At 43.4% G+C, this 20,249-nt stretch overlaps 1 protein-coding gene across 1 annotated transcript in view; it reads right to left on the reverse strand.

The window, feature by feature from the left end:
* Window positions 1–20,249, reverse strand: part of NELL2 (neural EGFL like 2) — a 467,229-nt gene that overhangs the window by 106,198 nt on the left and 340,782 nt on the right. The window contains exon 13 of the mRNA XM_073652036.1: window positions 8,803–8,928. Within this exon, the coding sequence (XP_073508137.1) occupies window positions 8,803–8,928 (126 nt within the window). The remainder of the gene's footprint in view (window positions 1–8,802; window positions 8,929–20,249) is intronic.

Raw genomic sequence — 20,249 nt, forward strand, 5'->3', positions numbered from 1 at the left:
TTGGTGAGTTTTCTACCTCAGTATCTAAGTCAAAACCAGGAGTGGAACAATCAGGTAAAGTATAATAGAAACATGTCACCACTTCTGTATTTATCACCCACTCCTGGTTTTGGCTTACAAATACTGATGTGAAATACTGACCAAATGCTGAACGTGTGCTCGTAGCCTTATAGAAATCTCATGCCCACTGTGCTTCTTTTTAACGGAGCATAAACTGACCTGCGGTGCGTGTTTCAAATCTACAACATGTCGATTTCTCTTGCCGGTACGCTGAGTTTTCTTTCCGGAATTTCCCCATAGACTTACATTAGGTGCGGAAATTCCGCAGGTAAAAAACGCACATGTGTTTTAAGTGCATTTCTGCGGGGTAATTTGCACCTAAGTGTGTCAATAAGGCTATGTGCCCACGATGCAGAAATGAAGCAGAAAATTTCTGCAGCATTTCTGCATCTCCCTGGCAGAAAAAACGCATGCAAATTGTGCATGCGTTTTTCCTGCAGAATACATGCGGATCCACATGCGGATTCACATGCGTTTCCGCATGCAGATTGACAAGCGCTTTCCAGGCGATAGCATCACTTGGAAAGTGCTTGACAACTAGGTCACACTGTATAAATCCATGCAAACGGCATGGATTTATACAGTGTGAACCGTAAAAATTAAAACAAATAAAGCTATACTCACCCCCGAGGCCCCAGTGTGTGCAGCAGCGCTCGTTCCTGTCTGGTTCCCGGCTGCCGGCATATTGCGAGACAGAGCGGTGAAGGGCCTGCGGTCACATGACTGTGACGTCACCGCAGGTCCTCAAGCCATGCCGGCATTCAGAGAAAAGCCTTCGGAAAGGTGAGTATAAACTTTATTTGTTATTTTATTCTTTTTTTACAGGTACAATGGTACCCAGTTCTGGATGAGAGTCTCCTCTCCTCCAGAACTGGGTACCATCCGCACATAGAGACGCATAGAAGCCGCTTGTACAAATGTACAGTCGCGGTTTCTATGCGTTTCAATGCAAGTCAATGGCGGGAGTTCCGCTGCGCTTCCGCAAAATTAAATGACATGCTGCGGATTTTTGTACGCAGCATAAACGCTGCGGAAAAATCCACAGCATGTGCATAGAACATGCGGAATGCCCTTGGGGACCATGGGGTGCGGATTACCTAGCGTTTCACAAGCGTTTCCGCTGCGGAAATTCCGCAGCATAAACGCTTGAAAAACGCTACGTGGGCACCCAGCCTAAAAGTTTGTCAAAGCCAAATACCAGGAAGTATCAAAAACAAAGCCGCTTTATTTAAAGTATGACACGCCAACAAGAGACTAAAACCGCAGTATCAAGAATACAATAAAAACGCATGTTAAAAACCGCACACAAAAACGCAATAAAAAACGCAAGACACCTATTTCAAATAATAGGTGCAGAAATTCAGCTACATGAAAAACACACCAAAAGCTCATGGAGGGAAAGTAGCCTAAAAGGGTCTGTGTAACTATGCTGCTAAGGAATTATATTGCAGTATGTAGCAGCACGTGTCTGGTTTCTATTGGTATACAGGTATTAACATGTAAATATGACAGCAGCCCTTTACATGTAGAACCAAGGCTCATAAAGCCTAGATGTCATCGGTGATATTGTTAATTTCTTCATCAACAGCCTCCCCGTGCAGTGCTGAAATCCCATATCTTGAAAATTAGCAGTGTGTGACAGATGGTTTGTCCCAAGTTCGTCACATCCATTGGTCTATAACAAGGTAAATGACACCAATTACCATCTGTAATTACTGTTGCTTGCAATAAATTCTCCCTGGTGATTATGGGTAACAGGTCTGCAGAGCCCATCAGCCTTTTTAGCAGTCTGAAAAGAGTTTGTCATTCTTGGTATAATGAAACTGGAAGTATACTGAACTCTAAAATAGGTATCTAATACGGAAATGACAGAGTTTCGGAGCACATGGGGTAATGGACATAAAGTGCTATCACCTATGCGGTTCTCTTAGTTACTGTAACTCCCCAAACTTTTAAGCTTCCATGAACGCCAAAAAAATCTCCTGTCCTTTAAAATCCGGATAACAGAAAAAAATATCCATGTACGGTATATCAATGTGTAGGATAACTCGCCCGATATTGCTTCTAAAGTCAGGTTCATGCTTTTGTAAGGTACCCAGGATGGTAGCCGTGGGCAAGCGTCTGCTCCATAACGCCCTGGCGTGAGTACACTTTCCAATAACGTGTGGCAGAGTGATACAATACTATTGCACCAGAACAAAGCAGAGTATTTTTTAGTGTGCAGTAATACATAATTTGAGCAGTAATAAAATACATATATGCAGTAATAAAAGTTAAAAGACAACTACATGTCCAGGTTATGTGACAGTGATATTACAGGGAGGGTATATACTAACTAGAACTAAAACTGTCTCCCAGCATTCCCCAGGTTCAGACAGAGAGCACTAATCACATGAGGAGATGGTCACTTTTTTCCAAGTCTCTGCACACAAGCTCCGCCCCCTCTGGTCATGTGACATCACCCCAGGTCTTTCTCCACTCATTTCCATCTCTAGTGCCAGAATGGAGTACACTAAGGGTGTACTTACTTCATAGAGGAGATTCTAGCTAGAGTATGCGTGGTATGGCAGCCATATTGATTTGTGTGCAGTAATAGAAATTGCTTAAAAAAAATATGTAACAAAGTGGAGTTCTCCCATACAATTTAAAACTTAATTTATATTTACCTTATTGTTAACTTAGCGCTGTGATCAAGTCGCTGAAAATGTCTCAATTTTACATTTTTAACTATTCTTTTATGTAACGGTATAACCGCTGGTTAAAAATACTATGCAAGCTTTCATACAGTGTATAGTGACATTGGCAAGGGTCACCTGCACATATATAAATACAGCATTTATATCTCAATACAGTGGGTACGGAAAGTATTCAGACCCCTTTAAATTGTTCACTCTTTGTTTCATTGCAGCCATTTGGTAAATTCTAAAAAGTTCATTTTTTTCTCATCAAAGTACACGCTGCACCCCATCTTGACTGAAAAAAGCAGAAATGTAGAAATTTTTGCAAATTTATTAAAAGAGAAAACTGAAATATCACAGGGTCATAAGTATTCAGACCCTTTGCTCAGACACTCATATTTAAGTCACATGCTGTCCATTTCCTTGTGATCCTCCTTGAGATGGTTCTACTCCTTCATTGGAGTCCAGCTGTGTTTAATTAAACTGATAGGACTTGATTTGGAAAGGCACACACCTGCTATATAAGACCTCACAGCTCACAGTGCATGTCAGACCAAATGTGAATCATGAGCTCAAAGGAACTGCCCAATGAGCTCAGAGACAGAATTGTGGCAAGGCACAGAACTGGCCAAGGTTATAAAAGAATTTCCGCATTAATCAAGGTTCCTAAGAGCACATTAGCCTCCATAATCCTTAAATGGAAGAAGTTTGAGACCACCAGAAGTCTTCCTAGACCTGGCTGTCCAGCCAAACTGAGCAATCTTGGGAGAAGAGCCTTGGTGAGAGAGGTAAAGAAGAACCACAAGATCACTGTGGCTGAGCTCAAGAGATGCAGTAGGGAGATGGGAGAAAGTTCCACAAAGTCAACTATCACTGCAGCCCTCCACCAGTTGGGCTTTTATGGCAGAGTGGCCCGACAGAAGCCTCTCCTCAGTGCAAGACATATGAAAGCCCGTATAGAGTTTGCTCAAAAACACATGAAGGACTCCCAGACTATGAGAAGTAAGATTCTCTGGTCTGATGAGACGAAGATAGAACTTTTTGGTGATAATTCTAAGCGGTAAGTGTGGTGAAAACCAGGCACTGCTCATCACCTGCCCAATACAATCCCAAAAGTGAAACATGGTGGTATCAGCATCATGCTATGGGGGTGTTTTTCAGCTGCAGGGACAGGACGACTGGTTGCAAATGAAGGAAACATGAATGTGGCCAAGTACAGAGATATCCTGGATGAAAACCTCTTGTAGAGTGCTCTGGACCTCAGACTTGGCTGAAGGTTCACCTTCCAACAAGACAATGACCCTAAGCACACAACTAAAATAACTAAGGAGTGGCTTCAGAACAACTCTGTGATCACTCTTGACTGGTCCAGCCAGAGCACTGACCTAAACCCAATTGAGCATCTCTGGAGAGACCTGAAAATGGCTGTCCACCAACGTTCACCATCCAACCTGACGGAACTGGAGAAGATCTGCAAGGAAGAATGGCAGAGGATCCCCAAATCCAGGTGTGAAAAACTTGTTGCATCATTCCCAAGAAGACTCATGGCTGTACTAGCTCAAAAGGCTGAGCAATACTGAGCAAAGGGTCTGAATACTTATGACCATGTGATATTTCAGTTTTTCTTTTTTAATAAATTTTCAAAAATGTCTACATTTGTTTTTTTTCAGTCAAGATGGGGTGCAGAGTGTACATTAATGAGAAATAAAATGAACTTTTTAGAATTTACCACATGGCTGCTACGAAACAAAGAGTGAAAAATTTAAAGGGGTCTGAATACTTTCCGTACCCACTGTATGTCTCATACCCATATAAAGATTGTCAGTCAATCTTTATCCTCCTCTATTTAACATAATCCACTGCACCTCATGAACAAAAGACTTGATCATTGAATCGTAAATATTCCCTCGGGTTCTTCTATAAAAAAAACATTAATACTAAACCGCCGCTGTTTAGTTTCTGTAAGGTGTAGTGTGATATGTTTTCTACATATATTTTCTTTTCTTGATTCCCTCAAAATAGTTAAAATATACTAGAAACAAGACCAATATAAGCCAAAATATTGCCACATATGCCCCAGCGGTACAAATTAGTGTCTATTAGAGAGTAACTAAACTTTTATTTTTCTTTTTATAATTTTGTCCAGTTTGGAAAGTTATGAAACTTTAGAAAATCATTTTATTTTGTGAGGTGTTTAATTTCCTTTAAAAAAAACAAAAAACGCAAGGCTACGTTCCCACGATGAGCTTTTGGTGCGTTTCGGACGCTGCATATTTTTGCTGTATGAGAAACGCAGCGTCTTACAGTTCCAACAAAGTTGATGGGATTTATAGAAACTTCATGCCCTCTGTGCTTCTTTTTAACGCAGCAAAAAATGACCTGCGGCAACATGTCAATTTCTCTTGCGGGTACGCTGAGTTTTATGTACAGAAACTCCCCATAGACTTACATTAGATGCAGAACATTTGCAGGTAAAAAACACACGTACGTTTTTAGTGCGCTTCTGTGGCGGAAACGCATCAAAAATGCATGTAATTCACACCCATGTATGTCAATAAAGCTCTGTCAAAGCCAAATACCAGGAAACATCAAAAACAAAGCAGCTTTATTTAAAACAGGACACATCAACGAGACAAAAACCACAGCGTCAAAATCGTGATAAAAACACATGTTAAAAAAACGCACCCAAAACCGTAAGTAACCCAATTTAAAGGGGTTTTCCGGTCCAAATCAATAAGTCTGCAGTCAGTCTGTGTGGGAATGTAGCCTTAAAAACAATGAAGAAGGTTCAGAAAAAGGAGTGCAAAGGAAAAATGGAGCAATTTTCAGTTCCAATCAATCAGGATGCTGCAGTTTTGTTTGCAAAGCTGAATGCTGCATCTTTTTCTTCACTTTTGATAAATGTCCTTCCAATTTCCGCTTAAGAAAAGCAGAAAGAATCTGACTCTATAGCAAACAGAGGAGTCCCTTTTGAAAACAAAAATCAATTATCTTCTATGTAAGGCTTCAGTAACTGAGTATGTAAAATAACTGTTTATCAGTCTGCTGCTTCTGCATTTCATTCATTTTTGGTCCATGTATCTTTTTTTTTTACCATAAGTGAAATATCAGGTTTTTTTGTATGCAAATAAAGAAATAAATACATTTCCAAAGATTTCCTAACCAAGAAAAAGTAAAACATCATTTGGATGACACATTGATGACATCTGAGTGGTATCTGTTTTTTTAAACAGACCTATTGATATGACTGGGTGAATTATATCCGTGATTTGGATACCAAGTATTTTTTTTAAGACAGTCAGCAAAGAAATAACAGGGTCATGAGAAGAGCCCCATAGACGTTAATAAATAGGTATCTGTGGCACCCTGCTAACACAGGTACCACAGGACCCAAAAGGGTGCATGGACGGCTTCTCCACAAGAGGCCCTCATTACATAACAGACACCTCCACCCTTCCACCTCATACCACCAGAGGGAGCCTGTTAGGGATATATATACTGGAGGGTGGAGTTAGGCAGTCAGTGTGTGCTGGCACAGAGATCAGTGAAGAAGCAGCATGTGAGCTGCTGTGCTGATGGCCAGCCTGAGCCTAAAGCACGTGCTGAAGCCTCAGGGCCTAGAGCGTGGCCGGAGGCAAGGAGAAGAGTGAGAGGAGTTATGGGGGCAGAGGAGCATCTTAGGCTCACCCCAGAACACAAGCCGGACACCAGGTCCGCGCCTACAGGGTCCTCTACGCCCAGTAGGAATAACCGGTATACCAGGAGGATTCTAAACCCCTGGTCAACCTGAAGCTACAATCATTTAAAGAACTAGGAACCATGAAGGCCCCAGCGTCCAGGGATAGTGATAGTCAGAAGAAAGTTCTTACCACCAAGCATGCAGGAGAGGAGAGGGAAAGAGTACAGAAGCTAGGCCTAGTTTCAGGCTGATCAGAAGCTTCAGAGAGAGAGGAAGAAACAAATCAGGAGGCCTTATACCCGCTCACTGGGGAGAGTCCAGAAGTGCACCCTTCCTATCAAGTACCCTGGACCGTACCTGCCGTCTACACCAGTAAAGGTACTGAAGCGAACCCCCGTGTGTGTGTCTGTTATTCTACCCTGGCCCGGCTGGGCCACCTCTCACCTGCATCCCTTCCATCAACTCTGCCCCGGGTGCCCGCTCCGCCTGTGGGGAGCAGAAACATCCCAGCTGCCATCCCATCACCCCTGGAGGTCTGCAGCAGTGCTGGTACTCATTACTGGGAACCACAGGTAGGGTCACGAGACAAAACTGTTAACAATCCCCTTTTTAAAGAGTGACCCCAGGGTACGGGCCCGGGAACCGACTGCCGTGACATCCCAAGAAGGTAAAGGCCCGGGTACGGAGTCCCCCATATCCCCTGGCCGAGTCATATCCAATTTGTCAAAATACGGAAAGAACACGTATGTCAAAAATGGAAGTCTGAATGAGGCCTTACTCATTTTACTTTCTTTTTACAACTTTTCTCCCATTATAAAGCTTTAAACTCAACCAAAGGGATGCCTGCAGAGAAAATCTGAATAAAGAGAAACAGCCTTTCCCTTTTTCACTACTATGTCTTAAAATATTTAATACAGCGAATAAGTCATACAAAAGGTAAAATTGTATCTGAGTAGAAAAACCAGAAGTAAATTTCCTCTGCAAATGTTTTAATACAATATATAATAAGATTTCAAGCTTTTTACTTCATTTTTACATTTATATTGTTATTCAAATTACTATTGGAAATGTACTATTCATTTCTGTACTTCCTGTACACAGATAAAAGCACATATTCCATGAAAGAGAAATAGCTTTTCCATTTGCTTCCAACAGAACTAGCCATGTGTTACAATTTCTGTCAAATCACTAGACCACAAAGCACCAAGGGCCTTTAGTGATCAAAGGATTCATCTTACTAGTGATCTGTTAGTATTGCCTGCAGATATTTTTAATTGCCTTTCAGTAATTAGTTGGCTGTATTTTTCATAGCTGGCTAAATCAAATATGTAAAGTAACTTTAGATCTTGTCTGCACAGGATGTGAACTTTTTACGCTGTACAGCTAATAATTAATGCAGTAATATGAGAAAACCATTAAAAAATAAATCAATTCTACAAAGTAATATAGTGTTAAAGATATGGACCAACAACCTCTTCTGGGGCCAGCACAGGCTAATGGTGCTTGCCTTGTATGCCCATCTTCTTTCCATGTAGAAGTTAAAGGGGTTTTGTGGCACCTCTCATTTTCTTACCTGACAGGTTTTGGAAATCATCCAAAGCCCGACATGGATTGTACACTGATAATATTAATTAGAATAGAAGGATGTTGAGTGTCCCACTCAGCATGAAGCAGCAACACCACTCCCCTAATATGGAAATAAGAGGCATTGCACAAAACCCTTTACATTATAACTATCGATCCCAAAGAGCCAATTACCAGATTTACCCGCTGCAATCTACACCAGATTTTTTTAGGGCTGCGTTCACAAGCTCATGTTTTTTTCTGCAGCTTTTGAAGCCAAAAGCCAGAAGAAAATTCAAGAGAAGGAGAAGTCCCAGTCTTTTCTTTACAGGTGTTTTCCATGTATGATGCATTTTTGATTTTGACTTCAAGTACTTCATCAAAAAACTTGAACAAGGAAACCAGCCTTATGCTGTGTTCACACTTAATTAATTCAGGAGTTTTAGGAGCAGGAGCTTTCCAACTCACCAATCAAAACTCGTGGCTTTGAAACTCCTCAAGTTTTTTGGAAAGTATAAGCTTCACAAACTCCTGAAAAAACTGAAGCTTCATTCAGATGTCCATGTACAGACCACGATTAAGTCTGCCCACTGATCTCCTGAACAGAACTTGAGAGGCTCATACTTGTATATTCTCATGAGGCTGTCAAGTTTAGGTCATAGACCCCCGGCCAGTCCATGCATCACAGTGCCTACACGGGCCGTGTTACATGGACGTCTTAATGGGGCTGTATACTGTTTCAGAAACATGCAGAAAATCCTATACACTGACAAATAGTGAGGGCTAGATTGGAACTATAGACAAGCCTAATTTTGTCCATACCTGTGCAGGAATAGTCATCAATTTTGATGTAGCCTGTTTGGCAAATGCACATGAATGATCCTGGTGTATTCACACAGATCGTATTCTCCCGGCAATAATGGCGACCTTCAGCACACTCATCAATATCTGATCATTTGGAAAGAAAAAAAAATAGCATTAAAATGTTTTCCTATTATGCATATTGGTTAGCTTTTATAATAAACAGGTACAGGTACATAGAAGTTATGTTTGTTGTTTCTAAGCTTAAGAATTTATTCATAATGATGATTGTGATCATCCAAGCTTGTATCAATGTATAAAATAATGTTCTGTAACAAAGCAAAAGGAAACCTGCAATGAATTTTATACATAGAAACTTAAAGCACCACTCTAGCGTTTTTTTTTTTCATTTCAGCGCTGGAGTGGTGCAACTAATCTAAGTTCCCTGACCCTAGTATTATAATTACCAGCCGCCGTCTTCATTTGTTATCAGCGCTGCTCCGGTCGGTGTTCTGCAGGTTGTGACCTGCTGGATCGCTCCAGATTTTGCTGGTAGAGCTGGAAATCACTACTCAATGTAAGTTTATGAAAACAAAGCCAGAATGAAGCTCTCGTAGACTTACATTGAGAGCTTGTGACCGTTATCTCTGACTTCCAGTCAGTCAGAAGTTACGGTCACAAGATAGCAGATAGATAGCAGCCAGGAAGATCAGAAGACAGCGGCTGGTGAGTATGATACTTGGGGCAGGAAACTTAGATTAGTGGCACCACTCCAGCTCTGAAATGAAAAAAAAAAAGCTGGAGTGGTGCTTTAACCCCTTTACAACCCAAGGTGGTTTGCACATTAATGACCAGGCCAATTTTTACAATTCTGACCACTGTCACTTTATGAGGTAATTACTCTGGAACGCTTCAACGGATCCCCCTGATTCTGAGATTGTTTTTTTCGTGACATATTGTACTTAATGATTGTGGTAAAATTTCTTCGATATCACTTGCGTTTATTTGTGAAAAAAATGGAAATTTGGCAAAAATTTTGAAAATTTTGCAATTTTCAAAATTTGAATTTTTATGCCCTTAAGAGAGATATGTCACACAAAATAGTTAATATATAACATTTCCCACAGGTTTACTTTACCTCAGCACAATTTTGGAACCAAATTTTTTTTTTGTTATGGAGCTATAAGGGTTAAAAGTTGACTAGCGATTTCTCATTTTTCCAACAAAATTTACAAAACCATTTTTCTAGGGACCACATCACATTTGAAGTCACTTTGAGGGGTCTTTATGACAGAAAATACCCAAAAGTGACACCATTCTAAAAGCTGCACCCCTCAAGGTGCTCAAAACCACATTCAAGAACTTTATTAACCCTTCAGGTGCTTCACAGGAATTTTTGGAATGTGGAAGAAAAAAATGAACATTTAACTTTTTTCACAAAAATGTTAATTTAGACCCAATTTTTTTTATTTTCGCAGGGGTATCAGGAAAAAATGGACCCCAAAATTTGTTGTGCAATTTCCCCTGGGCACGCAGATACCCCATATGTGGGGAAAAAACACTGTTTGAGCGCACGGCAGGGCTCGGAAGGGAAGGAGCGCCATTTGAATTTTCAATTGTAAAATTTGCTTGAATAATTAGCGGACGCCATGTTGCGTTTGGAGAGCCCCTGATGTGCCTAAACAGTGGAAACCCCCCACAAGTGACCCCATTTTGGAAACTAGACCCCCCCCTGGGAACTTATCTAGATGGGTGGTGAGCATTTTGAACCCCCAGGTGCTTCACAAATTAATCCGTAAAAATGAAAAAGTATTTTTTTTTCCACTTTTTCATTTTTACGAATCAATTTGTAAAGCACCTGGGGGTTCCAAGTGCTCACTATGCATCTAGATAGGTGCCTTTGGGGGTCTAGTTTCCAAAATGGGGTCACTTGTGGGGGAGCTCCAATGTTTAGGCACACAGGGGCTCTCCAAACGCGACATGGTGTCCGCTAACAAATTGAATGGAAAATCGGCTCAAATTGTTAGCGGACACCATGTTGCGTTTGGAGAGCCCCTGTGTGCCTAAACATTGGAGCTCCCCCACAAGTGACCCCATTTTAGAAACTAGACCCCCCAAGGCACCTATCTAGATGCATAGTGAGCACTTGGAACCCCCAGGTGCTTCACAAATTGATTCGTAAAAATGAAAAAGTATTTTGTTTTCCACTTTTTCATTTTTACGAATCAATTTGTGAAGCATCTGGGGGTTCCAAGTGCTCACTATGCATCTAGATAGGTGCCTTGGGGGTCTAGTTTACAAAATGGGGTCACTTGTAGGGGAGCTCTAATGTTTAGGCACACAGGGGCTCTCCAAACGCAACATGGTGTCCGCTAACAATTTGAGCCGATTTTCCATTCAATTTGTTAGCGGACACCATGTCACGTTTGGAGGGCCCCTGTGTGCCTAAACATTGGAGATCACCCACAAGTGACCCCATTTTGGAAACTAGACCCCTCAAGGATTTTATCAAGGGGTATAGTGAACATTTTGAGCCCAGAGGTACGACACAGAATTTGATAACATTAGGTCATCATATTGAATAAGTTGTCATTAGTCTTGAGCACAAGTGCTTGCTACTTGAGTTTGCATCGGGTACTAAGGTATGCACCATGTACTGCGTGTGCTCGAGTGACATGCTCGAGTCCTTGCCCCGTATGTTTCACGGCTATTAGACACCCAAAAAAAAACATGCGGGGATCGCTCGTGCATGGCAGGCAATCCCCGCAAAGTTTTTTTGGCCGCGAAGCATATGGGGCGGAGACTCGAGCATGTCACTCAAATACCCACGATACTCAATGCATACCAGAGCACCCGATGCAAACTCAAGTAGCGAGCACTTGCGCTCAACACTAGTCGCCATATCGTCATCTTTTTTTCTTACTTTTGAAAAAAATCCCAACCCCATCACAACCCTAACCCCAACCCCAGCCCTAACCCTAGCACAACCCTAACCCTAGCACAACCCTAACCCGAGAGTTTATTTTTTAACGCCGTTCCTCGTGCGGTATAAGTGATTAGATGACTTTATTCTTCGGGTCGGTGCGATTACAGCAATACCAGAATCATATGGGGTTTTTATGATTGACAGCTGTCACACACTAAAAGACGCATTTTTTGTAAAATCTTGTTTTTGCATTGCCATATTTTGAGAGCTATAATTTTTCCATATTTTGGCAGACAGTCATGTGACGTCTTGTTTTTTGCGGGATGAGTTGGCGTTTTTATTGGTGCCATTTTCAGGCACGTGACATTTTTTGATCGCTTTCTATTCCGATTTTTGGGAGCCAGAATAAACAAAAACAACCAATTCAGGAATTGTTTTTTTTTTTTTTATTATTCTGTTCCGCGAGTGGTAAACTTGATAAGGTAGCTTTATTCTTCAGGTCAGTACATTTACAGTGGTACCACATTTATATAGTTTTTCTATGTTTTGGCGCTTTTACACAATAAAAGCTATTTTATAGAAAAAATAATTTTTTTGCATCACTTTATTCTGAGAGCTATAACTTTTTGATTTTTCGGATGATGGAGCTGTATGGTGGCTTGTTTTTTGCGGGACAAGATGTCGTTTTCAGCGGTACCATTTTTATTTATATTTGTCTTTTTGATTGCGTGTTATTCCATTTTTTGTTTGGCAGTATGATGATAAAGCATTGTTTTTTGCTTCGTTTTTTATTTTTATTTTTTACCGTGTTCACTGAAGGGGTTAACTAGTGGGACAATTTTATTGGTCAGGTCGTTCGGACGCGGCAATACCAAATATGTGTACTTTTATTGTTGGTTTGCTTTTTTTTCATAATAATATTTATTGATGGGTACATTATATTTTTATTTTTGGTGGATTATTTTTTTTTTATTTTTATTTTTTTTTATATTTTTACAGGTTTTGTTTTTTTTTCACTTTCTGGGAGTTTTTACACCTTTTTACTTTGTCCCACTCTGGGACTTTCACTTTTTTTATTCTGATCGCCTGCATAGCATAGGGATGGAGCACCATCCCTGTGCCATACAGGCAGTCAGCGCTGCACAGTGAGAACATTGTTTGGTCGTGCACTGCGCATGACCAAACAATGTTCCTGCTGCCTGGTGACCCGGATGTTGTCATGACGACATCGGGTCGTCATGGCAACACCCGGGAAGCCGCGGCAGACAGCGCTGGAGGCCAGAAGAGGAGGTGAGTATACCGATCACCTCCCCTTGCCACCGCAATGCTGCGATCGACTTCGATCGCAGCATTGCAGGGGTTAATGTGCCGGGAGCGGTGCGGGACCGTTCCCTGCACATAGTACCGGGTGTCAGCTGTGACAATCAGCTGACACCCGGCGGCGATCGCCTGTGTGCGCTTGCGATCGCGATGACGTACTAATACGGGTCAGGCTCTTAAAGCCCAGGGCACAGACGCATATTAGTACGTCATGGGCTGTAAAGGGGTTAAAGAGGTTTGACTATGTCTGTTGTTGGTAAAAGCTTGTATTCCCCATTAAATAACAATTCTGGACAGGGTTGCCAACCGTCCAGAAATTCCAGGACAATCCGTAAAAATAGGGCACTTTTTTGCCCTGTCCGTAAGAAAAATTTAAGGTATCCATGACATTTTTGAAGCTAAAGAAACTTACACAGATTATTTTGACTGTAACTTTCATCACTTTATAGTTTACAGTTTACGATTTCAGAACTTTGGGCTGTAGACATGTATCACTTATAATCTTAATGATTTCTTATGGTTTTACAAAATATGTCTGTAAAAAATATTATCTATCCGTGAGTTTTTAATCAGCTGTCCAGAAAAAATAAATAGTCAAGTTGGCAACACTGATTCTAGAGCATCTCTTCTTTACACTTTGGGCCCAATTCATGATTGCATTTGCGCCTGTTTGCTGTCTACTGTTGTGGGTTTTGTGCTTTCTTTAAGTTTACACCAGATTTATCTTTTCATTTATACCTTGTTTGAAAACTACTATATGCATATTAGGCCTCTTTCACACATCTTGTTTCCAGTATGTGTGGTATCCATTTACTTTTCACGGAACCCACACGTACCCATTATATCCTATGCTGGTATGTACAGTGGGTACGGAAAGTATTCAGACCCCCTTTAAATTTTCACTCTTTGTTTCATTGCAGCCATTTGGTAAATTCTAAAAAGTTCATTTTTTTCTCATTAATGTACACTCTGCACCCCATCTTGACTGAAAAAAAACAGAAATGTAGAAATTTTTGCAAATTTATTAAAAAAGAAAAACTGAAATATCACATGGTCATAAGTATTCAGACCCTTTGCTCAGACACTCATATTTAAGTCACATGCTGTCCATTTCCTTGTGATCCTCCTTGAGACGGTTCTACTCCTTCATTGGAGTCCAGCTGTGTTTAATTAAACTGATAGGACTTGATTTGGAAGGCACACACCTGCCTATGTAAGACCTCACAGCTCACAGTGCATGTCAGACCAAATGAGAATCGTGAGATCAAAAGGAACTGCCCAAGGAGCCTAGAGACAGAATTGTGGCAAGGCACAGATCTGGCCAAGGTTACAAAATAATTTCTGCAGTACTCAAGGTTCCTAAGAGCACAGTGGCCTCCATAATCCTTAAATGGAAGAAGTTTCGGACTACCAGAAGTCTTCCTAGACCTGGCGGTCCAGCCAAACTGAGCAATCATGGGAAAAGAGCCTTGGTGAGAGAGGTAAACAAAAATCCCAAGATCACTGTGGCTGAGCTCCAGAGATGCAGTAGGGAGATGGGGGAAAGATCCACAAAGTCAACTATCACTGCAGCCCTCCACCAGTCGGGCCTTTATGGCAGAGTGGCCGACGGAAGCCTCTCCTCAGTGCAAGACACATGAAAGCCTGCATAGAGTTTGCTCAAAAACACATGAAGGACTCCCAGACTATGAGAAATAAGATTCTCTGGTCTGATGAGTAGTGTTGAGCCACCCCCGTAGTGTTCGAGTTCGGTTCGGTTCGTCGAACACCCGTGTGTTCGCCGAACTGTTCGTCGAACTGTTCGTCGAACACCTTCGAACACCGTTAAAACCAATGGCAGGCAAACAAAAACACATAGAAACACATAGAAAACACCTTCAAAGGTGTCCAAAAGCTGACAAACTGCTCAGAAGACATAACTAACACATGGAAAAGTGACAAGTACATATAGTCATGCAAAAATAAAAGAGGTGGAGGAGTAAAAGGAGGGGGAGACACAGATATAGGCATGTCATGCCCTTCTAAAATCCAAAAAGTGAGAAGCCGACACGGCCAGTCCGTGTCGCCGGGTTTGTGCCAGAGCCGCGGTGAACCCTGACGGCCAGCCCCCCTCTCCCAATACTGGTGCCTGTCCGCTGGTGGGTCGAGCGAGCCCCCCTGTGGTGGAGGCAGCGCTAAGCTTTTTAATTTAAATTGTCTCTCTAATTTGAATGAATACACTTTAAATCCATTTACAAGGATCTATTGGAGGGCAAGTCTCATGCCAGCAGCCGCGGTAATTCCAGCTCCAGTAGCGTCCACTAAAGCTGCTGCAGTTAAAAAGCTTTTATAAGGATCGAGCTCGGCTGTCCACCGCAAGGCATCCTACTGCCAGTCCCAGCCCCTATGCCTTGGGGTGCCTCCTGATGCTCTTCACTAAGTATCCCATGGTCCCGAAGCATTTCCTTTGAAAAAATTAAGTGTCTAAACTACAGGTGGTGTAGCTTGCTTAACAGCCGGGATAATCCGCTGACTAGCAGACACTGCTACTAGGCACAAAGTATTTCCTGGGCTAGATGCAGTTAAAAATTTGTAATTAGATACTCTCGTTGGATGCTGAGAAAGCATTCCATAGAGTCTCCTGGCACGCCATATATGATTCTCTTAAAAAGCTTGGGGTAGGGGTCTAGGGGACCCTTTTATAGCCAAAATCACGGCCCTGTATCGCAATACGTCACCTAGGCTGAAGATAAATGGAACTGTAGCACCCTGAGGGCTCGGTTGCTACAGACGTATTGCACCTCACCCAGAGGTGTGATATCTCACTCTCAGGTAAGGATGGAGTGTGGATCAGGACCCGACACCTGCATGCATTACACCACATTGCCGTGGGGCAGGGCGACCAATATGCCCCTGAGATGGGCACGACAGTCCCTGTCCCTGGCTGGAGTGGGGGGAGGGAACACTGAGGAAGGGGAATCCTGTAGTGCAGGAGCAGGGAGGAAGCAGTTCCTGGGTGCATTGAGAAGGGAGTATAAAAGGTGGGCACCATCTTAGTTCAGTGCAGAGAAGTCTGAGCAGAAGTGGCAGGGAGCAGGGGCTCTGCATGAGCTCTGCTCCGGAGGCGGGCCTAGTAACAGAGGCCCAGGCCTGGAAGAGGGAGAAGGAAGGAAGAGGAGCGGAGAAGGCTCCAGGAACGAGGAATGAAGGGATCCCAGGGGTGCGGACGGGCGAGTCGCCACCGCACGCCCGAATCCACCTGCGTGGAGGGGTCAGGCCAAAGGGGGAGACCGGTCCCCGAACTAGTGGAGGCGGGAAACGACCCTCAGCTAGAAACCGGAGGCTCTGACATTTTATGTGGCGCAGCCCCTCGCTACACCCGCTAGGAAGGCACCACATAGGGTCAGGGAAACTGGCGCCAAGTTTACCAAGAGGAGGCCCGAGGCAGCCGGACAGAAGTGTTGGTAAGAAAGGCCAGACAAAGGACACACAAAGGGGGTCCTGTGAAGTGCTCCAAAGTTATCTGGGAGTTGTCTGAGCCCCTCACCTGGTGAGCACAGTACGACGTGGGCAGCCGTTACCTGCAGACGTGGTCTGGATAATAAGAACTGTGAGTAAAGGCCCTGGACTGCATCACTGACTCCGTGTCGTTACTGCTGCTGCCCTGCACCATCACCCCCATCCTCCACATACACTGCCCTGAGGCTATACTCCTCCCGTGGGGAGTTATGCTACGCTCTGCTGCACCCACAACACCAGCCTCAGCGGTCTGCCCTGTAGCGGCGGTTCACTCTGACCGCAATCCACGGGTGGCGTAGTCGGACATTTAAACATCAAAACCACATAAATAGTTCCGCCACTGGTTTGACCGCCCTGAGCCACGGAACCGGGTCGCCGCCACGAAGACTACAACCACCAGCATCCACCAAAAAGGGTCCGGCTCCGGGTGTCCCACGGCCCAGGGGGTGCGTCAGAACATTTTCATCACCTTTCACAATCACCAATGGGACAAGGCAGGGATGTCCTCTGTCCCCTCTCTTATACATCCTAGTGACGGAGCACCTGCTCTCATCAATTCGCCATAACCCCAATATTAGGTGGATTGAGGTGGGAGGCACCGAGTACAAGTGCTCTCTATTTGCTGATGATGTCCTAGTATATATCACTCAATCACATATATCCATCCCTGCTGTTATGGCTGAAATAGATCACTTTGTTACATGGTAAAATTTTAAAATCAATGCAGCGAAGTCTGAGGCCCTCGATGTCTCCCTCCCCAAATCCATATAGGATTCCATCCAGTCCAACTTTCCCTTTGCCTGGCCCTCACAGGGTATCAAATACTTAGGAATTCCTATTCATAGAGACCTCTCCCATCTATGTTATCTTAATTTTGGGCCCTTTATTGAACAATTCCATACAGACCACGGTTGGCAAGTTAGAACTGTAAGATTCACTACGTGAACCACTGGTGTTTTGTGGAAAAGCACATGTACACTGCGTTCCAAATTATTATGCAAAAAGTGTTTAGGAGTGATAAGGGAAGAATTTGTTTGTTTGTCAGTTAAACTCATTGATGGTGATGTGTGACAGGGCTCTTTATATCACTGTAAGCAATTGCAGACACCTGTGCTAATTAGTTTGGCAGGTGTGTCCAATGAAAGGCAAGACTACTTAAGAAGGCTCTCTCACATTATTAAGCAGCCTACATTTTCTGCCAAAATGGGAAAGAAAAAGGATGTGTCGGCTGCTGAGAAGCAACAAATTGTGGAGTGTTTAGGTCAAGGCATTACTACAATCAACATTGTGCGATGATCAGGATGAAGTGTCTTGGCAATCAAGAAGTATGTAGCTGATTCACAGTACACACGTGTGCGTGCTGATAAGGGCAAATTGAGGACTCTTTCCTACAGGCAATTACGTCAGGTTGAAAGAGCAGCGGCAAAAAAGCCTTGTCATAGCAGCAGACAAGTTTTTGAAGCTGCTTGTGCCTCCAACGTCCCCCGAACAACAAGATGCAGGGTCCTTCAGAGGATTGCAGCTGTGCATACGCCATCCTGTCGACCTCCTCTATCCACTTCACACAAGCAGAAACGGCTCCAGTGGGGCAAACATTACATGAAGACTGATTTCAAAACTGTTTTGTTCACGGATGAGTGCCGTGCAGCGCTCGATGGTCCAGATGGATGGAGTGGAGGATGGCTGGTTGATGGACACCCCACGCAAACACGGCTACAGCGCCAACAAGGAGGAGGTGGAGTAATGTTTTGGGCTGGAATCATGGGGAGAGAGATTGTCGGCCCCTTTAGGATCCCTGAAGGCGCTAAAGATGAACTCCATAATGTATGTGGATTTTCTCAAACAGCACTTCCTGCCATGGTTCAAGAAGAAGAACCGTGTATTTCACAGCAAGATCATTTTTCTGCATGATAATGCACCATCTCATGCTGCACATAAAACATCTGCATCTCTGGCTGATATGGGCATAAAAGGGGACAAACTTATGGTGTGACCCCCATGCTCCCCTGACCTCTACCCCATTCAGAACCTTTGGAGCATCATTAAAAGGAGTGTCTATGATGGCGGGAGGCAGTTCACATCTAAGCAACAGCTCTGGGAGGGTATTCTGTCCTCATGCAAAACAATTGAAGCAGAAACCATCCAAAACCTGACAAATTCAATGGACGAGAGATTTCAGAAGCTCCTTTCGAACAAGGGGTCCTATGTGAAAATGTAACATCACCTAGAATAAAGTTTTGAGTTGAAAACTGTTTGATTTCAGTTTCTAACAACCTGCTAATGCTTATAATTTCAAAAATGACCATTTTTTTGGTCTTTATTAAAATGAAAAGGTTGATCGAAAAGTTTGGGGGATCTAAGAGTGTGGCAACCCAGTAGTCATGATTACTTCGAATTCTGACAATATGAGGGTCATGTTGCAGGTAGTGCAGCAAGAAGGCACTTATGTGTCTTGTGCATCTCGGAGCCCCAAAATTATTTTCCGGGCTAGATGCAGCTAAAAATTATTATTAATTTTAAATCTGGTGGAGCTTAGTATAGATGGCCTAATAGGATCAGTGCTGCACACTGCTACAAAGCCCAAATTATTTTCCAGTCAAGATGCAGATAAACATGATTAGTAATTTTAAATCTGGTGGAGCTTATTATAGATGGCCTAATAGAATCAGTGCTGCACACTGCTACAAAGCCCAACTTATTTTCCAGCCAAGATACAGATAAACATGATTAGTAATTTGAAAGCTTAAAACGGTTGGTAGGGTGATTTTAACCAATCATCAAGCTTTTACTCTCCCCAGGATGACACAGGAGTAGAAAAGTCGTTTCGGATCCATGATTTGTTCATCTTTATGAACGTGAGTCTGTCTACATTATCAGTGGAGAGCCGCGTGCGCTTATCTGTCAGCACACCACCAGCAGCGCTGAACACACGTTCAGACAGTCTGGACCTTGCAGATGTTAGCCCTTCCGCATACAACTCCTCCTCCTCTACTTCCTCCACCTCCTCTTGTGCCACCACCTGACTCCGAATTCTGTTTAACATGTGCTCCAGCATGTAAATCACCGGAATAGTCATGCTGATAATGGCATCATCACCACTAAACATCTTCGTCGCCATTTCAAAACTGTGCAGAAGGGTGCATAGGTCCCTGATCTGAGACCACTCCTCCAGCGTGATTTGCCCCACCTCTGGATCTCGTTGGCCCAGGCTATACGTCAGAACGTATTGCACCAGGGCTTGTCGGTGCTGCCACAGTCGCTGCAACATGTGCAGAGTTGAATTCCACCGGGTAGGCACATCGCATTTTAGCCGGTGAAGTGGCAGGCCCAACGACTTCTGTAGAGATGTAAGTCGCTGAGCTGCGGGATGCGAACGGCGGAAGTGAGCACACAGCGACCGTGCCCTCTGCAGAAGGCCATCTAGTCTGGGATAGTGGGCTAAAAATTGCTGGACAACCAGGTTCAACACGTGAGCCATACAAGGCACGTGTGTGACATTGCCCCGGCGAAGGGCCGCACCCAGGTTTGCAGCATTGTCGCACACGGCCTTCCCTGGTTTCAGGTCCAGTGGAGACAGCCATTCATGAAATTGGTTCTCCAGAGCTGACCACAACTCCTCAGCTGTGTGACTCACATTTCCCAGACATTTCAAAGTAAAAACCGCCTGATGACGTTGAGCCCTACTGCCAGCATAGTAAGGAGGTGTGCAGGATCCCTTTGCGCA

The sequence above is a fragment of the Phyllobates terribilis genome, unplaced genomic scaffold (genome assembly GCF_046119375.1).
Source record: "Phyllobates terribilis strain yellow unplaced genomic scaffold, ASM4611937v1 Scaffold_11__3_contigs__length_659146591, whole genome shotgun sequence".
Classification (NCBI taxonomy): Eukaryota; Metazoa; Chordata; class Amphibia; order Anura; family Dendrobatidae; genus Phyllobates; species Phyllobates terribilis.